Source organism: Euleptes europaea, chromosome 2, assembly GCF_029931775.1.
Source record: "Euleptes europaea isolate rEulEur1 chromosome 2, rEulEur1.hap1, whole genome shotgun sequence".
NCBI lineage: Eukaryota > Metazoa > Chordata > Lepidosauria > Squamata > Sphaerodactylidae > Euleptes > Euleptes europaea.
Genome location: NC_079313.1, coordinates 76,641,418 through 76,662,489, shown reverse-complemented (window position 1 = coordinate 76,662,489; position 21,072 = coordinate 76,641,418). Strand labels below are relative to the sequence as shown.

At 42.3% G+C, this 21,072-nt stretch overlaps 2 protein-coding genes across 5 annotated transcripts in view; one reads left to right on the top strand and one right to left on the bottom strand.

The window, feature by feature from the left end:
* Positions 1-21,072, top strand: part of MAST2 (microtubule associated serine/threonine kinase 2) — a 383,088-nt gene that overhangs the window by 138,828 nt on the left and 223,188 nt on the right. The window lies entirely within an intron of this gene.
* On the bottom strand, positions 9,138-21,066 carry LOC130473261 (riboflavin-binding protein-like). The gene is made up of 5 exons (XM_056844785.1): positions 20,925-21,066; positions 20,090-20,189; positions 16,560-16,688; positions 11,065-11,176; positions 9,138-9,380 (listed from the first exon to the last, which is right to left on the bottom strand). Exons 1-5 carry the CDS (start codon positions 21,064-21,066, stop codon positions 9,138-9,140), a joined length of 726 nt encoding a protein of 241 aa, XP_056700763.1.

The following is a 21,072-nucleotide window of genomic DNA, read 5'->3' as shown; positions in this document are numbered from 1 at the left end:
TTTTTATGCCAATGGCTTGTTTATTATTGATAACTTTAAATACAGTTTCTTTTATGATTTTGTTTTTTAAATTTTGAATTGTCTCACATTGCCTGCTCAATAATAATAACCTAAAAAAAGAGTAAAAGCTGAAGAATATGAGGTGGGCTGGTTATATTTGCTTCTGGTTTTCCCCACTTTCTTTCAAACTACCATAGCATTTCCTTCCCATTTGTCCCAAGTCTTTATGCCTTGGTGGCTGCACAAAGAAGCCCATTGTAGGCATATCTGAGAAACTATGTTCTAAAGGAGTGAACATGGTTTTTGTTAATAAGTTTATTGTTCCGGTATAAGAAACTTACAAAAATCAGGAAAGTTAATGGATGTAACTGACAGGGACAAGAGCCATACTGTAGCAACAGGCATGGTGTCAATGTGGCTAACTTCTCTACAGAAGAAAAACATATTCACAGGTGAGTCACCAAATGCCCTTTAAACATCTTACTTCACATTGGAGGAAAAGTGCCCCTTTTCATACATAGCAGTTCCACTAATGGAAGTCAATTTTTCAGATCAATTCAGTCCCACAGATTTCAAAACAGTTTCTGTTCAAGCTAGGGTTCAGGACCTAATCTCAGCACAAAACATGTGTCAGGCACAACACAAACTATATTTGCAATTGATGCTTAAGTTCTAGGAAGGCCCAGGAATTTTATTACCTCAAAATCAACCTACCAAAACAGTGCCCAGGTAAAGGCCAATTGGTAAAGGTAAAGGCCAGAAGAACCTAGCCTAGACTGCAAGCCCATTACTATGTTATGGGGTATCTATAACATTACTGAAATAAAAGAATGTTGATTTCATAACTCATGAAATTGTGTTATGGAATAAAGTGGGGGAAAGGGTTGTTACAGGTTTCTACCAGGCCCAGAGAAACCGAGACCATGAGAGAAAATAATGGACAACCCATAAGTACCTTCAACATGATTATCAAAATGGGTATAGCCGGTTGGACCAGGCAGCCAGGGTGACGTGAGGAGGTGGTCTCTAGCTAGGGTTGCCAGGTCCCTCTTCGCCACTGGTGGGAGGTTTTTGGGGCGGAGCCTGAGGAGGGCGGGGTTTGGAGAGGGGAGGGACTTCAATGCCATAGAGTCCAATGGCCAAAGTGGCCATTTTCTCCAGGTGAACTCATCTCTATCGGCTGGAGATCAGTTGCAATAGCAGGAGCTCTTCTGCTATTACCTGGAGGTTATAAAGAACAAAACCAGCACAAGTATAAAATGCAATCACATATATTAAGTGCAGAGAGACTGAAAGACAAACAATAAAATATTTACAACAAGTGCAGACTAACAACAAATATCTAGCAATGAACAATATATGTAATAACCTTATCCTATTTATTTCCTTCTTTTCAAGGTTCAAAGCATCCAGGTAGGTATGATTTCTACTTAGAAAGTTCCAGAGAAGAGCAGCTGGAGAAGATTTATTTTCTCCCGCTGCTCTTCTGTGGAACTTCCTTGTTGTAAATATTGTATTGTTTGTCTTTCAGTCTCTCTGCACTTAATATAGGCGATTGCATTTGATACTTGTGCTGGTTTTGTTCTTTGTAACATGACATACAGCACAGAGCCTCTCTTTTTTTTCCTGGTTATGACCTGGAGGTTGGCAACCCTTTCCCTAGGAGCTGTTCTTTTAAAAGGAGGGACGGCAGGCGGGGCTTTAGTCTCCTGCAAAGCCCACCGAACCCCTCCCAGCTAGAAAATCCACAGGGGTGAAATTACACAAGGACGACGGGAAACACGTTGCGCATGCTCAGAAACACCGCCTCGGTCTGCGTCCGCGCCTCTACTCAGCTGAAGCCGCCCAGCGTCCCCCTTAGGGAAAGGGAAAGCTGACGCAGCGGTTCTTCGCGTCCGTCTCAGAGCCCATTGGCCGGCTGCAGATCTTCAGCCCCCAGAACACCCCGGGGTCCTGGAGACGCGAGAAGGGCGGTGAGAGGCATTACCTGGTTCCCCCCCGCTCAGTGGTTGGATTCCGCCGTCCCCGCCGCATCTCCCGCCGCTAAGAAGCATCCATTCAACGCTCTTCTGCGCAGGCTGCACTGCGCATGTCGGGACCCAAGTCGGCGCTTGCGCAGTGCCGGATGTGGAGCAGAACGCTTAGGCACGGTAGGCTTTGCCTGGGATTTTCCGCTTTCCAGAGGCACCAAAACTCTGCAAATCCCAGGCAGGACCTCCCGTGCATAAATGGCCTGGGAGCTCCGTGACTGAACACCTACACTGACTGAACGCTGAATGTGGAGCAAGTGGTAGAAAAGGGCAAATGCTTATTGACGCTTTCAAAAAAACTGTAAAAGGTTAGTGAGACAGGACCTAAATTTGCAAAAGCCCTTCTATATGTTTGACAATCCTATCTTTAATAATGCTTTCCATCAATTTACCTAGAACAGACATTAAGCTAACTGGCCTGTAATTTCCTGGGTCCCTCCTGGAACCCTTTTTATAAATGGGTGTTACCTTGGCCATTCTCCAGTCCTCTGGTACAGAGGCTGATCTTAGGGACATGGTACATATCATTGTTAGAAGTTCAGCAATTTCCCATTTGAGTTCTTGAAGAGCTCTAGGCCTCTATTAAAAAGATGAAGCCCTGACCTGCATGGTCTAGGAATAACCTCATCTCCTCAGATCTCGGGTTGTAAGCAGGGTCGGACCTGTTTAGTACTTGAATGGGAGACCACCATGGAAGTCTAGGGTTGCTATGCAGAGGCAGCCAATAGCAAACTAACTCTGTTAGTCTCTGCTTGTCTTGAAAACCCTATGGGGTCATCATAAGTCAGTTGCAAGCTGACGACACTTTCCACCACAAAAGGATAGGACACTTTCCTCTAAGGTTGGTAACCCTAGTTATATACATTTTTTAAATGAGAAATGCTTATATAATTATCCAGAAACTGATGCTCTCAGAACAATGTCCGGTCTTGGAAGCCTTAATGGACTTATAGCTATGGTCTAAACTCTGTCCTTTGTGGTGTCACCATGTCTATACATGTATTAGACTTCTGGTCCACTAGCAAATATAGATATCATCAGTTATAAAGAAATCTTGTGCTGTAAACCAATATACTCATTCAGTCATGGTGTTCTTAAAACACTTATTCTCTCACTGATGGCTCTTCAGAAGATCACAGCTGTTGTTAATGATTTTGTATTAATAATTCTAGAGGGGTAACCCTGTTGCAGCAGTAGGAAATGTTGTCTAAACAAAAGGTTCTACAGCTTTTGAACTGCATATGACTCAATATCATTAGAATTTGATTTGAGCTATTAAACACTTGACGGTCGCCAGGAGAATTTTACAACTTCAGGAGTTTAGTAACTGAGACTGCAGATTATCACAGCTGGAGGAAATTCCTGTTGTCTCTTGAAGTAATGTGATAGGAGGGGGAGACGTCCAGCAGGGGGCACAACTGCAGCATGTATTAAAAATGATTCCTGCAGCAGGTGGGCCATAATAATGACCCATACATAATATTTAATCTTATAATGGAGCAGCTGCAAATATAGGTTTATGACTTCATTAAGGCACTAACATTTTCCTATTTGTTAACTGTAATAGGTGTTATGGGTTTGAATTCAACGAATAACTACTCACAGCAGAATAGAATATTGGGGGGATGGGTGGGATACTGGACAGTCATCTGTGCTTTATCTGTTAATGTCAGCTTCATAAAGCAGATTTTCTGCAGTTAAACAGCATAAAACGTAACACAAGAATATAAAATGCATCTCTGCTGAATCTCTGCGGGCCAGACTTTGTGCAGCTACCTGAGAAGTTTTCCTGTACACTGTTGGCAATTAATGACAATTATGTGCCTTTTGCATTCTGGATATCCTGCTTATCTAAATGTTGAACATTTGCCCTACTAATTTGCCAGCATCCACACAGGCAACTTTCAAGACAACACGTTTAATTAAAGTAAAACAATAGTTAAAAGGGTATCTTTGCTTTCCAATGACAGCATCTATTTACTGTTGGTAGCCAGTTCCAGTGCTATAGTGATAAACAGCAAGAGAACTTTGCCAATGAAGAGATTTCCTCCTACACATAGCATACCAAACTGAGTCTGAGAATACTGTAAGGAATTGCTTGGGGAAAAAGAGAAACTGGCCAGACTTTTTGCCAGCTGTAGCCAAACTCTATTGTTGGGGGCCACTCTCATCTCCTCACAACTATCTTTCAGCCAGTACTGAAGTAATAAAGAATGTCTTATTATGCATACATAAGATGTTACACAAATGTTTCTCATGGTGAAAACCTGTAGTTTAGTGAAATTTTATATTTAAACTCCAAGTCTGGATACAATCCAGGGAGGCTGCTAGTTTTGATGAGTAAACATCCAGAATACTGCTTTTCAGATCTCAATATTATATTGGGCTAGTGAGTCATTTCCCCCTTGGGAATGATCATCTCATTGAAAAGGAAAATGATTTAAAAAAGTAAATTAACTCAAGAGTTTCTGTAATTAATTCATCACAGCTATGTGAGAGAAGAACCAAAGCTTAAATTGCCAAGAGTTCAGTACATTTCCATTCTAAAGGCACAGGCATGGGGTAACCTAAGGACACAAGTGGGACTCAGGAGTTTAAAAGGTGTGGCCACAAACTACAGCTGGTGCTAAAGAGGTCCAGGAAGTATTATTTTATTTACTTTCTATCTTGCCTTTTCCCCAGTGGGAACCAAAATAGAATATTAGCAGTAGAGAAGGAAGGCGTTGATATGAAGATAATTTCAGAGGATAGCCATGTTGATCTGCAGTAGAACAGCTACAGTTGAATCCAGTAGTACCCGAGAGACCAACAGCATTTTCAGAGTATGAGCTTTTGAGAGCCAGGGCCCCCTTCCTCCGATACCATATCTGACAAAGGGAACGTTGACACTCAAAAGCGCATACTCTGAAAATGTTGGTCTCTCAGGCACTACTGGACTCAAATCTAATTGATATGAAGGGTAGTCAGCTGCCTGGAGGAAAAAGTCCTGTCCCTTTAATAGAGGCTTAATGGGGTGTTATTTACTTTACTATGAAAAGCTTCACCTTTTCCAAACTTTAAGCCTCTGCTAAAGGGACAGGACATTTTTCTCTAGGCTTGTTGGCAAACTTATTAATATGTGCCTATATCCTGCATCCTTTCTTTTAATAAATTATTGTGACTATTAAGTCTGTCTGATCTATCTTAAACCCAAAACAAAAACGCTCTTGGCTTTAAAATCACTAAGACAGGCTATTGCAGAGCAAATCAATACTACAGGCAGCAGAGAACCTTCAGCAATGTGCACTAGTGGCACGTGGGGGTGTTCAGGACATAATCTTTGGCAGGGGAATGTGGCTGTTACAAGTGGGTCTCTGTTTTCATCTGTGAAGTGTTGGATGATACGCTGTCATATATTAGGTCATAATGAATGAGACAATCAACCTGACCTTAAGCATAAGAAGTCCTGTTCATTCTTCACTGTCTAAGAACAGACAAATACATACTGGACTGTAGTAGTTGGCCAAGTTTTTTGAGAATACAGCAGGAAGGGAATTTCACTATATGGACCAGCCCCCTAGCTGGCCAGTATACACCCCAATGGCTGCAGACCTCAACTTATGTCATGAAGATGCTTGTGTCATGAAAAGACCATAGGTGCAGTTGGAAGTGATGTTTCTTATATAGCTACAGATAGACCTTGGGGTGTGTATGTCAAAATTCAGCTGTGGTAGGAACACCCTATACAGTCAAACCCCTGCATACAGACACACTGCTTTGTAGGATTTCAGCTTGTGGTTCTATTAGGGACAGCAGCCATCCACCATCCCTTCCCCATTGTGGAAGAACACTCACTGTATTCTAAAGGGCATAATTACAGGGAAACCTTGAGTGCAGTTGAAGAGACTGTCTACAGTGTCAACCGGCTGGCCTTTGGTCAGTCAGAGACATCGGCTGTTACCGCACTTGTATTCCCAGCGATGTATTAAGAGTTTGAAAATGTTATAAAAAATACTGTTCGCACTTTCTATGTATTCCCACCGATGTATTAAGAGTTTGAAAACATTATAAAAAATACTGTTCGCACTTTGGCCCCTTTAGCTGTGAAGACGTCTTCCAAACATTTATAAGCTGTGGTATCCAAAAAAACCTTTAAAGCGATGTTTTTTACAACATTTTCAAACTCTTAATACATCGCTGGGAATACAGAGTGCGGTAACCCCCTCCCTCCCAGCACTTTTTCAAGTGTAATCCCCCATACCATTTTTTTTTAAAGAACCAAGCAAATCTTTGAACAGATAAGCAAACAAGATACATAATAGAAAAAGCAGAGATGCTGCCTGAAGCATTGGTGGAGGGGTGAAGTAGAAGAGGTTGTCAGAACCTATTCTTATGCCCTCTGAAGAGTGAAGGGAAGCACAGATCATCTCTGTGGGCACATCTGTATACAGCCTTGGAGTCTGATCTAGAGGAGAGGCTAATTTTGATTTTGGTTTCTACCAGCAAGGATGACATAGAGAAATCAACTTGACTGATACCAGCAACTTCATTAACAAAAGTAACTGATCATACAGATTAAATCTGAGGTCTGCTTTGTTGTTAGAAAGCACCAATTGTACTCCTTGGTACATATCCTTTTGCTCTGTTTTTACATATACCAACTTAGGCTAAAATGGATCATACCATGTTTTAACAAATGGTCCACACCTTCTCAAGCAACTTTGGTGCAAAAGGTTCAGTTCCTCTTAGAGGACTCTGACCCTCAGTGTACTTATTTTGTTGCTCGTTTTTTGGAGGCTGCAGAGAAGAGACGAAGGGAGGTGTTTTTAGAGATGGATCTTATTTAAGTTTTATGGTTTTATTGTTCAAGACCTCAGTCTAAGAACAGGGGGAAAGAAAGAAAAAAACAGCAAATTGGTAAAGGTGCAGGAATGCTGGAAGGGAATATCCTTGATGCCTGACTTAGTGACTCAATGGGTGATCTTCAGATTTCTGACAGGCAAACGCTCACAGAATTTCCTCCCCACTGCAGAGACAAAAACAAAGTACATTTGCATTTCATGTTCATACTGCAAGTCCTTTCAAACTGACATAACTTAGTGAGCACACATGCAAAATCTAAATCTTGCTGTGATAATAATGTAGATAGAGATGGCCAGTTCCTTAAGAACTGATGCAATCTATACAATAGCCACAATCTTCTTCAATCCTGGGCCTTCACCAAAATGAAATTCTTAATGCAAGTAATTCAGAATCTCAAAACTGTGCATATTATTTAAAAAAATCCCCTTTTCCCATTTAGATAACAGTGGAAAAGAAGACTGCAATGATCTAAAAATAGAATTCTCACTGTAGTTCTGCACTGTGGTAGAGTATACAACTCTGTTTCCAAGCCCTGTCACAGCTTGACTTTAAAAACAGCATTTATCCCTCAACTGTTGCAGCCAGTGCTCTGTCAGTTCAGGAGGCTATGAACAAGAGGCCAGTCTGCAGGGGAGGTCTTAGGAATTCTGGGGCCATGGGCAAAACTCAAGGATAGGGCCTGAGAATCACAGGGGGGCACTCCTCTGCACAGATGATTGACCCTAGGCTGCTACCGTGACTCCAGAGCTGTGACCCCCACTACTCTAATCTGATTGCCTTCTCCCCCAGTCTCAGGGAGTGAGGGAAGGTGGAGGAGTCCTGTCCACCCAAAGGAGGGAGGGAGAAAAGCCTGCTTACCCAGCCAGTTGTGTGGGGCTTGGCTGGGCTTGGCACCCACCAGCCCACACTGTGTGGGGCTTTCGGTCAGGCAGGATCAGCTGGCTGCAGGATAGTGTGGGGCCCATTGGGGCTCCCCCAGCATGGGGCCCTGGGCAGCTGCCCTGGATTCCCTCTAGCTACGGCCACCCGTGCCTGCCTGGGTGGGTAAGAATTCACAGCTGGGTTACCTATGTATGTCTGTGCACACGCAGATTGAAGCATCACTGTAAGAATAATCTTTAGTAGAACATCGTCACATGGAACAGCTTCTTATACTGAAAGTGTCTGATTCCACCCTTGCAGAACAGAAAGGGAGGGAGTTGGGCAGGGCAGAAAGAACTTCCACATAGCTTGTGAGAGCTGAATTCTGTTGGTTGCTCTTAGTTACTGCAAAATTCCAGGAACAACGAGTGATTTCAGTTATTGAGTTGGGGGAGGACTGTGCAGTGTGGGAGAGAAACTTACTGAAATCTATTGCAGGCCTGTGAAGGGTACAACAGACACTACATCTTGTATTATTGGAGCAAGATTGAGAATTTGTATGTGTGTTTGTTAAACTATGCCACATGAAACTAAGCCAAATTGAATCTGGGTCAGGCACATGCTAAAATAATTTGGACCTCTGAGATAAAATTGGACATCTGGAAAAATAATGTATTAGGTCTGAATTATTTTTGAACTTGAACTGCTAGAATTCACCCACTCCTATTTGTTTTAAATGAAGTTATGCAGGATCCACTATAACGGCCTCCATTATTGAGATTTCAGATATTTTCACTGTAGGAGAACCTGTTAGAAACTTGGCCAGAATAGATGCTTTTCACAGAATCCTGCAGAACCCAGAACATGGCAAGATGATTCTCTACGAAAATCAGAGGCCAAATCCCAGGAAACAAGTTGTAGGCAAGTATTAATCAGTGAGAACAAGAAGAAATAAAAGCCAATCATGGGTTCAAATCCAGTAAAGCAGTCTGAAAGTAGCAGGCCTAAACTGTCGAGAGCCAACCAGTAGCCCCATCCTACTTCCTTACTGGAAGCCGCTGGGTGGCTGGAATGAAGCCAGTAAGAAGACAACCATGTCTAGTTTTCAGGGCAACCCTCCCAATACAGATACGCTCAAAAGAGTCTGGAAAGAAATGGATAATAATTATTCTGTAATTCATGAGAACTCGCAGATATGTTGGCCACATCAGTATTCATTCACTGTGCAGCTCTGTGATGCACATGGTAAAGTAAGTAAATGAGGCAAGGGATTAAGCTGGAAGCAGCTTTTCATGATTTAGATAATGTGGTCTCCCAAACGCGAAGGGCAGAACAGTCTAACGTGATCCTACCAAAGCTAACACCCAAGCATTGCAGCCATGCATCCTACCAAGACATTGGCACTCACTCTTTCTCTAGGCCTTCTTCTGCCTCCTTCAGCTGCTCCAGTTCGATCATCTTTCTGCGACAGGCCCACTCATCGCTACTGCTGTCACTGCTGCTAATACTACTGGACGTAGTACGTAGCATGTACTTGAAGAAGCTGGCATCGTTTTCATTCAGGTTCAAGCAGCGGCAAGAGGACTCGCTTACCTTCAGTGAATTCCCCCACATGCTCTCACACATGTCAGTCCCATTGGAATACATCTAAGAGTTGGAGAGGCGAAACCCATCAATTTTGCAGCATCTAGCCTTGCAGGCTCAAAAAGGAATGGGCTTGTTCTTGTTGGGCCCTTGTGCTCGCATAGGCTGTACAATTTGGACTGTATTTTTCTACCCTGTATCAGGCTCACTTCAACAAACAAGATACAGGTCAGGATGAAGCATTGTAGTCCAAGTCCAAATATGGTCATGCTCCATCGAATATTCACACTATATAATATTAATTCTGAGTAGACTTTTCCAATAATTCACACAGGCAGGAGGCTGCTGATTGCTCCACCATAAGAGCAAACACAGGTGATCCTTGAGATTTGGGGATGGAGCCTGGAGAGGGGGCTTGTGGAGGGGAGGGACCTCAACAGGGTATCATGCCATACACTCTAGCCTCCAAAGCAGCCATTTTCTCTGGGGAACTGATCTCTGTGGTCTGGAAATCAGCTATAATTCTGGGAGCTCTCCAGGCTCAGCTTGAAGGTTATGCCCCTACCTTCTGGGCGCTGGCCAAGTCTATGCCTTTTGGAGCTTTTGCAACTGTAATTAGCTGCATGTAATTGGATCTTAGTAACTGTAATTAGCTGCATGGGCCAACTCAAAGAGAAATCACCATTTTCTTTCCTTGTTTCAAATGTGCAAGAGCTACGAGGATGGTGAAGTGTTTAAAAATAGTTGGATATGGCTTGATCACCAGACTGTGAGTTGAGAAAAGTGCAGCAGCAAAAATAAGTTGCTGTATAATTTCATGCCATTGTTAGGGGAGTCAGAGGAGGTTTGAAGGCCACAGATCAGATCTAGATCAGTAGTTCCCCAAACTGTGAGGGTGGTGCATGTTAATATGCTACTTCAAGAGAAGAAGAGACTGACACAAATTAAATAACTGGAAACCCCCATAAGCCCGAAACCTCCATCCACAAAGGAGGTTGTCTGCTGCATCTCCATGCCTTTCACTGCTCTTGCCTGGCCTTCTTTAAAAGAATATCCGCTGCAGGTAGGTAATTCACCCTCGTCCCTGCATCAGGATTATTAACTCAAGCAGATGCAAATAAGACTCAAACAGAATTACTTGTCCTCATTGGAGTTTGCTTTTGCCTCTCTTGTGTCTCTACTCTAGGGTTGGCTTTTTCCAGACAGAAAGCATGATCTGTAAACTCCAGCATTAACACAACACATTGGTGGGCTCTTCTTACATCTTCTAAAATTAAACTTCCAGTTTAGTACTAGAATGGCTTGTGTCAGAAGTTTGGGACACACTGTTTTAGACTTAACAGTTTTATATAAATACTGTTACAATACTTGATCTTCACAATTTCTGACTTGGCTTAAAATATGGATGTTTTAATTTTATACATTGTGGTATCAATGTATACTGGCTTGGATACTGGACTTTTTGTGTGAGTACAGGATAAGTAGGGAACAAGTTTCTTTTATTTCTGTAAATGATACCTGCTGTAAATGACACCTGCTAAACTAACAGTGCCATCCTAAAGAGGTCTACTTAGAATCCTACTCAGGTCTATTCAATGGTCTTACTCGATGTAGTAAAGTGTTCTTAGAATGGCACCATTAAGTACTGGTTTGGAATGCAGAACTGCAGCAGGAAAGGCATGGTTTCCCTCTGTATGAAGCCCTCTGGCTTCCTTAAGTAGCCCGTGGGTTACTTACAATACTTTACCTGGCTGTAGGGGATGCACTCATTCTTACAATTATTTTCTCCTTTTTCATCAGTTTCCCAGTCTGTCAGCCAGTTGCTGACACAAGTTAAATCATTTTTACAAGCTTCATACCTGCAAAGTAGAGTCAAAGCAGAGATGATTACTACTTTGCTTGTTTACTTGCTCTGTCTCTCTTGATTCAAAACATTTTAATTGACTATATTTATGGTCTGCTTTCCTCACTGAGACTCAAAGTGGATTACACAGTGTAAATCAATACAATCAATATGAGGAGATGTTTAATAAGCACAGTCAATACAATCAAAACATAGAAAGTGTGCAGGCAGTATAATAATGACTTGAGTTTAGTTACCTCAAAGCTGCTTCTCAGGCACATGAAAAATCTGAGGCATAGTGCACCATTTCCACCAGTTTGCACTGTTAATAACAGAAATGAAATCAATTCCTTTGACCTTGCTTTCTGCTAATTAATAATGCAGAATGTGTTTGCACAAGCTAGACTTTGAAGTATGAACCCTTCTGGGCAAAGAATAGACCTTGGAGCATATTTTTAACCTAATCAAACATGTTGATACTGAGGATGAAGTTTGTTGATAAATCAGTCTTTGGACTTGCTCTTACATCATGTATTTGTTGGTTCCCAGTGTAAAGACATGAAAGGAGACTAGTCCTTGTTCTTATTTCTATGTTGCTAATATCCAGCTAGAAAGCCAGCGTAGTGTAATGGTTAAGGTGTCAGACTAGGACCTGGGAAACCCAGGTTCAGATCTCCACTGGTGCCATGGAAGCTTGCTGGGTGACCTTGGGCAAGTCATACACTCTCAGCACTGACCCTGGGAGACCTCCAAGGAATACTGGGGGAGTGACATGGAGGCAGGCAATGGCAAACCATCTCCAAACGTCTCTTGCCTTGAAAATCCTATGGGTTTGCCATAAATCAGCTGTGACTTGACAGCAATAAATAATAATCCAGCTGGATTCTCAAGAGCCAAAATTTATTATATGGTGGCCACCGGCTAATACCACATAATAAGACTTTAATCTTAAATCAGACTTGCTGCATAGTAGTGTTTATTATGGTTAGGTTGCAACCTAGAGATTCACATTGAAGCTTTAAAATTAACTAGGAGACAGGAGTCAAAGCAGCTGCAACCATGGCTTCTCAATCCTTGCTCTTTTTCCCTTTCCTCTGCCATTGCTATGTCACTACAGCCCTACTCACTACAGCCGGCTGAGGACAATGATGGACAGAAGGCACAGGGAAGGAGTGGGCAAGAGAGGAGCCACTCCTGTTTCAGTCCTTACTTCACAGTAGTGGAAAAGATCTCTAGACTGTACCCTAGCAATACCAATGTGAATCATTGTTAAAGGCCATTCAGCTTTTCAAGGTCATATTCTATGAATGCAAGCAGAAATTACACAACTCTTGTTCAGACTGATGTACCTGGTCTTGCATTTGGTTGATGGAAGGAAACAGAAAGCGTGTTCCTGATCCTCTTCTCAAGTGAGAGCAAGATCAGGGATACGCTCCTCTTTCCCAACTAATCTTCATCTTCCATTTGCCAATTATAGCTGCATCATCATTCCTTTCCCCCAGTGCCTCTAAAGTCTCATTCAAACAATGCTGATGAGGAAAAGAGCTCCGTCTCAGCTTGCTCGTGCAGCTACACACATTTACTTTACACACCATTAGTCTGCAGATATTATGCTAGCAATGCTAACTAAGCACATGTAGCTACTTTGCACAGATTGCTGGGCAGCTTAAATGAGATGCTGAGCCTATGCACAGGGTGAAATTCTTTTACCTCATGTGTAAATCAGGCCCAAGTACAGAAGGCTTTGGGGGGGGGGTTAAGGATATGCATACAGCCTTTCTCTGTTCCACTTCTCCTTCCCTTTCTCAAGAGAACATGCTCTCCAGACCCTTTCTCAAGAGAACATGCTCTCCGGACACTGGAGTTGCTCTGGGCTCCCAGCAGCTCCCAGACATCACTGCTGCTGTGGCCGGGCTCCAAGGTGAGTCAGGTCGGACTGTAATGGGAGGGGGGATTTCCTCCTCAAGGGTTTTGCAGCCACCCCCCAATTGTCTTATGTTCTAACAGAGAAGTTGGCCACATCTTTGGTTACTTAAATCCAGTGACTGGAACTGTGAACAGACAAGACAGATATTTCTACAAACCTGAGAAGGGCCCCAAGTTTGCAGAAAAAGATGGAATATTAAAAAAAAAATACACTGGGGGTTAAAAAAAAACCAAAATTGATAAAAGGAGCACCTGTAGCTTTAAGCAACAGATCCCCTCATTGCCTGTTGCTAGGCAACCACAGTATTCCAGGCTGGGTTCCATCAGTAAAAGGCGGGGGGGGGGAGGCACTTTCCAGGCCTATTTTGGCCTTTTAGGGAGGACTCATTGGGGCTAGGCCTGACTAGGTTTGCCAGCTCTAGGTTGAGAAATTCCTGGAGATTTTGTGGTGAAGTCTGGGGAGGGAAGGTCCTCAGTAGGGCATAATGCCATAGAGTCCACCCTCCAAAGCAGCCGTTGTCTCCAGGGGGACAGATCTGTTTTTTGGAGTTCAGTTGTAATTCCAGGGGATCTCCAGGTCCCGTTGGCAACCCTAGGCCTGGGATCAACCTCTGGGTGAGTCTTCAGGATTTTAGGTTATGCATTTAGTCTGATTAAGAACTCTGTTTAACTTGAAATCTTGCTTTCTTGTGCTTCAGCAGAAGTTGGTATAACAAAAGGGATTGTTTTGATACTATTTTCTCAACATGGCAACAATATTAACAAAGGTGTAGTGAATTTTTGACAAAAAATATGGAGGCAAAAATAGCCTGAATCCTGCTGAACCTTTTGGCTGAGGGAGAAGGATTTCCATCAGTGGGATACAACTGCCTTGCCTCCCCACTCTCACTGCATTTATTTATTTATTTATTTACTTAGAATATCTCTATACCGCCTCTTTAGAATCCTCCTTGAGGCAGCTTACAACTAAAAACCATATTTTAAAAGCCATCAAAAACAAGCCATTAAAAAAAAAATCTGCAGACCCAAATGTCCACCAAAAGGCTGTTGGGGGGACGGGACACAGGGGGCCCCACCCCAGGATCAGCATGAAATAAGAGCTGGACGTATTCAGCGAGAGGGGGGAATTAGTAAAAATTGCTTCTCTTTCTGTCAACAGAAATCCTATGCAGTATCCAACCTTAAGATTTGTCACCAGATTTAATTTTACTTCAGACATTTTAACTAGCTTATGTGAAGCATTTTTACTAGTCTTTGATTGTTTATGCGTGGGTACTTTCACTCACGTTCGCCCCCGGTCTGTCTCGGTTGTTCCTTAGAGAGATGCATGAGTTTTCCCTCCATTAGTAATGACCTCGCTACCAGTCCCCACAAATCCGAGGACTTCCTGTCCCTCTATTAACCTGATTTTTCCCTCTCCCCTGAGCTCAGCCCACTTGAAATCCCCATACATAAGGCAAGGCGCGGGACAAGGAAGCTTGGGGGAGGGATGTTCCTCTCACAGAAAGAACTACAGCCAATTACAAAGCATGTCAAGGGTGGGGATTCAAATGCTTCCTGGGAATTCTTTCTGAGCAGAAGAGAGGTATTTAGAAACGAGGCTTAGGTGTCTCTCCCCACCCCCCAATTCCTTTTAGGGAGTTCTGTTTTGTTTTTGGTTTTTAGAATACTTTTTGACCCGGCACTTGGGTTTCTGGGTTGGGGGACTTCTAAACACTACAGCCAATTACAAAGCGGCATCTCAAGGGGCGGGAACTCACAAGTTTGTTTTGACCTTGGAAACTGATGGTGCATAGCATCACGAGAAGAAAGCGTGGGTCCAGCGAGCAACGAACCTCAGGTAAAACTCCCATGCATAAGTGACCTTTGTGTAAGCTGCCTTGAACCCACTAATCGGACAGGTAGCCAAGAAAGACCAAAAGGTCAGCTATACTACTACTATGCTACCGTGAAGGTAGACACCCTGGGTTCCAATTTTTCCTTAGATGCCCTGGTTGGTGATCCCTACTCTACTTAGGGCTATTTTCATTATTAGTTCTAATAAGGAAAAATTGTAACAATGTTCCCGCTTTTTCCACATACTAGGTAAAATTTGCACAGTTCTTTGTTACATGTACACGGATCTATTGTACAAGTATGTAGCTGCCAGAGATAACACCTACTCCCCCCACCACCCTGTGCTGCTCATTCTTCAAAATCTCCTGCATGTTTTAATTAGCATTTTTCACAAGATTCTGTGGGAGCTGGGACTTTATTTGAAAAAAATAAATAAGACACTGTGCCAAGTTTTCCCTCTTTCTTTCGTTTGGCTCAGAATTGCCTGCTTCCAAAACTCAGCTGTCAGCAGATAGACAGCCCTTGGGGCAGCTTCCCTTTCCAACTAACCTGCCAAAGAGTTCTTGGATGGTTACAGAGGAAATTGTGGACTTGGCACATTTAATAATTCTCACTACAGATACCAAGAGTAGTTTTAAATGAAAACAGACTTTTGGCAAAATAAGAAACTGGATTTGGGGAAAGGACATTACTTTCCCCCTCATTTCTCTGATTCAAAACACCATATAGTTGTTCTTCAGATATCCTGTTCTTCAGTCCCCTGGTATTCTTTTAAGGCAGATTATCTCAAGTATCTTTTAAAAATGAAAGGACATTGTAATTTCTTAAATAAGGGGACACAAGTGGGAAACTGCAAGGACTTGCAGGAGGCATCTCATTTCCCCTCCCCCATTATTTCCTCTTTCCCTTTACTGAAAGCCTCCAGAACCTCTCTCCTTTTCCTGTTTCCTTCTCTCCTGCTAAGGTGGCCCACCTCCAGGTGGCCTAGAGATCTCCTAGAATCACAATAGATCTCCCAACCTCAGAAATCAGGTTCCCCTTAGAATTGCTAGCTCCAGGTTAGGAAATTCCTGGAAATCTGGGGGTGAAGCCTTGGGAGGGTGAGGTTTTTCTGTTTCCTTCTCCCCTTCCCACTCAACAATCAACCTACCTTTATCTGCCCCTCTGTCTTCAGCTTCCCCCGGCAGCCTCTACCTAGGAAAATTGTGGTCCAGTTGTGTGGTGCTGGCCACTGGGCCAGGCCCACGTGCTCGTAGGGAACCCTCAAGGACTTGTAGGATGGCATCTCATTTTCCCCTGTATCCCCCTCCCCACATTATTTTCCAGTATGTGACTGGCCCAAAATCACCCAGTGAATTTCCACAGTAAGATGGGAATTTGAACTTGTGTCTCCTAGACCTGATTCTGAAGCTCTAACTGCTACACTAATGCAAATTATTGGTGTGTGTGTGTGTGGGGGGGGTTAACCTCCCAGATATTTTGTTGATTTCAGATTTTTCTGCAAGCATGAGGAGTCCCCCAAGTTTAAAGGGAAATTGGTTTATTGTCAATGTGGCCCCCATCTGCAGATGTAGGTATCGTCATATGGAGGTCACATGTTGCTATTAGATATATAAATAAACCATCACAGAACCTACCAGCCATCACAGAACTGTTGGCAGATGGGAACGGATTCAATAGCAGCTGAGTAATTGCGGTGTGCCCAGTGAGCAGCAAGTGGTGAACACCTGTAGAAGCACTCCATCTTCTTCATATAACTCTCGCAGCTGTTATGGTGTGAGAAGCAGTCATTGTTTTGCATATCACAACAATCACATAACTGTTCATATTTATCTTCATACAGCAGTCAGCCTGCATTTTCCAAATCACTTTCTTGAGATTCAGCACAATAGATTAGACCAAAGCTTCTTAAACTGTGGGTCATGACCCCATATGAGGTCGCATAACTGAATGTGGGGTCGCAAAAAAATTGGCAATATAAAATAGGCATACAAATCAAACATTTGCTGATATATATATACCTATATATCCAGGGTTGCGTAAAAATTTCTCGGGCAAAAAGGGGTTGCGAGTGGAAAATTTTAAAAAAGCCCCGAATTAGACAATCCAGTCAAAATTCAGGGACTGGCCATTCAGCCTCTTGCATTGGAAGCTTCACACGTGCTTGTGGTCTTTGGTATGCAGGACAGCAATGTGCCAGTACCATGTTCTAGTATTTTTGACTGCCTCCATTTTAAATGGCCAATTACTCTGTGTCCAAGTCTATTGTAATATAAAACACACACCCTTCACAGGCATCTTGCTTGTTCTATTTCTGCTTGAATTCTGCATTGTGACTTTTAATAATCAGATAAAATAAATAACACAGAATAATTTCTCAGGCTGTTTTTGACCATAATTTAATTACAAAGCCATCTATCAGACTTAAAACATTACCTGCAACATGAAGCTGTGATTAGATAGTCCTAATCCCCTTGGCAACTTTATTTGAAGTCATAGTTATTTATTTATTAGGCTTATAACCCGCCCTCCCCAGCCAGCTGGCTCAAGATGGGCCTATTGAACCCAGTACACATTGAGTTCAAAGCAGTTCACTGACAGTATTCCTTGTTCATTACAGCTGGAGCTGGGATGGACCATTTTTATTAACTCCAACAGGATTAAAACTCCAGCTAAGTGGCTGCAAAATTGAGGCTATTGAGCCAAAATATCACTATACAGTATTGATTACACTTCTACAGTCACCACTAGAGTTGCCAACCGGCCTGGAGGGAAAATGTCCTGTCTCTTTAGTAGAGGCTTAATGAGATGTCGTTTACCAGGTTATTTACCCCCATCCATGAAAACTGCCAATTTCCACATATTAAGAGGACAGGACATTTTTCTCCAGACCTTTTGGCAAACCTAGTCACCATTGTTAATTGCACTGCTTTCTTAACTATAACCCAAAAAACATAAGCTTTGTACTCAGCAAAGGAAAATAACTTTGGCGAAAGCAAACAGCATTTTACTGATAAAGGAAAGTAAATAATTTATAAACAGAGTTTTTCCTATTAATTCTGTGGTGATGCCTTGGATTTTTTAATGCATGGTCAATGGCCAACTAAGAACTTCAGCAAAATGGTGATAAAATTCTGCTGTAAAACCATCTGGGCAGGGACTTTCCTTTTTTTATAAAATAATTCCTTACCCCTTTAACCTCTTCCTCTACAATCACCTTATCTAGTTCTTCCATCTCAGCCATTGACAGTCTTGGAATATTTAATTTTGCCAAGAAACTTTCAATACAATGTACTGAATAAGTATGTGTTTTATAAAGCTCTTTATTAAATGTCTCAAATGCTTGTAGAATTTATCTAAATTCATAAAGGTGTGTGTGTGTGCGTTAAGTGCTGTCAAGTCGTTTCTGACTCATGGCGACCTTATGAATCAATGTCCTCCAAAGTGTCCTATCCTTAACAGCCTGTCATAAAGTTACCATCCTTTTTTTTAATACCCAAATTCAACGTCTTAGCTTTCCTCTTTCTGATCTTATTAGTTAATAATCTAGCTACTTTAGGTCAAAGTGGATTGTAGCTATAGAAAAGAAATTAAATAGCCTGGGTCTAGCTCCCCTAGCTCTCCTTCAGTTGGGTAAGGACCAAGCTAGATTAATTATAAGCCAAAGGGTAAAAGACGTTGAGCGCCAAACAGGCCTGGTGAGTTACCCTACATTTATAGCTCCCTATTATTCCAGGTATATTTTAACAGCAGCTGCCTACTTGTACTCCCTAGAAATGAATACTCATAGGAGGGCTTATCCACTGGCTAGATGTGCAGCCTTACCTTCTGCCATCCTAGAAGGGAAATTCAAGAGGGTCCCTAGCCCCTGTTACTCAGGGGAACTGGAGACTACTGAACATGTCTTTTTCAGATGTTCTTTTAATAATACAGCCCGTTCCAAAATTATTGAACTCTTCATTGGAAAAATGGTTTTTTTATTGGGTGATAATTCCCCAATTACCTCTCCGGTAGCTAAATATTGCACTGTTGCACTTAAGAAACGTCCCTTTAGAGTACTCCCCCAATCTAACTTGGAAAATGTATAACCTGGTATTTTATATTGAGATTAGTCTTGGTTTGTAAATTCACTCTTTGCAAGGTCTGTCTGTTTTATCTGTCAAATAGCTATAAATAAAGAAATTATAATCTACCTGCTTCATTACTAGTGTAAACAACATCATCCTGTGTGTTTCATTAGCATCTAGCACTTACAACTGACTATTCACTAACCATAATGCCCAAAAAGTTTGTTCATTATGTTTTTTCTTATATTCTTTCTTTGCTTTTTAAAACCTTTCCTCTCATTTAAATCTTTCTTTACTTGTCTCCCACAAAGATCTAGGTGATAGTTCATCTGCTATGTTTACTGTTAAAAAACAAATCAATTTCTTCCTTCAGTTTCTGTGCCACAGGCTCATTCAGTAGGAGAAAATCATCTCCCTCAATCAATAGGGTTGCCAACCTCCAGGTACTAGCTGGATATCTGCTATTACAACAGATCTCTAGCTGATAGAGAGCAGTTCACCTGGAGAAATGGCCACTTTGGGCAATTGGACTCTATAGCACTGAAGTCCCTTCCCTCCACAAACCCCGCTCTCCTCAGGCTCTGCCCCAGAATTCTCCAGGTATTTCCCAACCCAGAGCTGCTACCCCATTAGCAAAATCTTCAAGTTTAGTGAACACATTTTGACAAAATATTTTCTGCTTATCCGTTTGGGAATAAATTGTACCTGAAGTTATTTTCTTATCCCTGAGGACAGCATTGCTCACTATCTTTCAAAATACCCTTTATTTTCAATTTCATTTTTCCCCAAATATATATTGTTACCCCTTCGCTTTTAACATCTAAGAAGATCATGAAAGGAAATATTAAACCAAAGTAACGTACGAAGGTGGGCTGTATCTGTTTTTCTGGTATGGCTTCTGCATGCTTAAACATCTGTCTCTGCATGCAGAGAAAAGCTTAACCTGTTGAATTTCTGCACAGTGTGCAGCATTAAAGACATACAAAGTAGGCTAAGAAGAAAAGGTATCAATCATGCTGTTTTTTCCATTGAGTTTTGCTGATGGCTGTCTACAAGAAATCCTGAACTAATTAGAATACACTCGGAGAAAAGGGACTTACGATTTGCTGAGATTTCCACATCTGTTCCAGTAGGTGTTATGTACTTTAATTACCGGTGATTGAGCCAATTCCTCTGTAAAGTTTGCATGGCAACAAGAGGCTGCAGAGAATTAAAGCAAAGATCTCAAAAGAACTTAAAACCCCCCCACCACAATTGTAACTTGAAACAGTCAGAACTGTCCTTCTCAGCCCCTTTGTGTGATTTTCCTGCAAATATTTCATACTAGGTCAGTGGGAGAAATGCCTTCGTCACTTGTCAAGGTATCACAATCCTTCTTATGTGGGTACTGAGGGAGAGAGAGACTCTGTGGCTGTGGCTCAGGGGTAGAGCATCTGCTTGGCATGCAGAAGGTCCCAGGTTCAATCCCCAGCATCTCCAGTTAAAGGGACTAGGCAGGTAGGTGATGTAAAAGACCCCTGCCTGAGTCCCTAGAGAGCCGCTGCTGGTCTGAGTAGACAATACTGACTTTGATGGATTCAGTATAAAGCAACTTCATGTAATAGTTATTCCCTATCGTACAATAAGACAATCCTCCCATCAGTCACTATAACAGGGCTGTGCCCCATTAGCTAGCAAGACACCATGGAAGTCCCAACAGCATATAATCATCTGGAGAAAGTGATAACAGAGTTAATACATGGGCTGAAGCACACAAGCAAACAGGAATTTTGCGGCTGAGGTCAAAAGGAGAAGGGGTCTGGATAGTCCATACATAAGAATATATCAGCTCAACTATAAGGAATCCCCAGAGGGCCCCAAGTTAACATGGATGGCAGCAGAGATGACAGTTACACAGTCTTGCAAATGGTCTTCCAAAGCTTTTGTAGGTCTTACATTTGCCATATATGGTGCATTCCTGCATGTCAGGCTCTGGGGTAGCTCTGGGCTTATGAGTAGCCCCTTTTAGACATCGCGGGCTTTTTTTGGCAGACACTGCTAAGACAATGAAGAGTAGGATCACAGAAAACTTCAACATCTTGTC

What these genes read in the sequence shown, in the direction of transcription:
- LOC130473261 (XM_056844785.1), bottom strand. Translation starts at nt 21,066, where the DNA reads ATGTTGAAGTTTTCTGTGATCCTACTCTTCATTGTCTTAGCAGTGTCT. An exon ending in ATGCACCATATATGGCAAAT is followed by an intron (nt 20,190 to 20,924) that starts GTAAGACCTACA and finishes AATTCTCTGCAG; the next exon opens with CCTCTTGTTGCCATGCAAAC. An exon ending in CAACAGTTCTGTGATGGCTG is followed by an intron (nt 11,177 to 16,559) that starts GTAGGTTCTGTG and finishes TCTACTTTGCAG; the next exon opens with GTATGAAGCTTGTAAAAATG.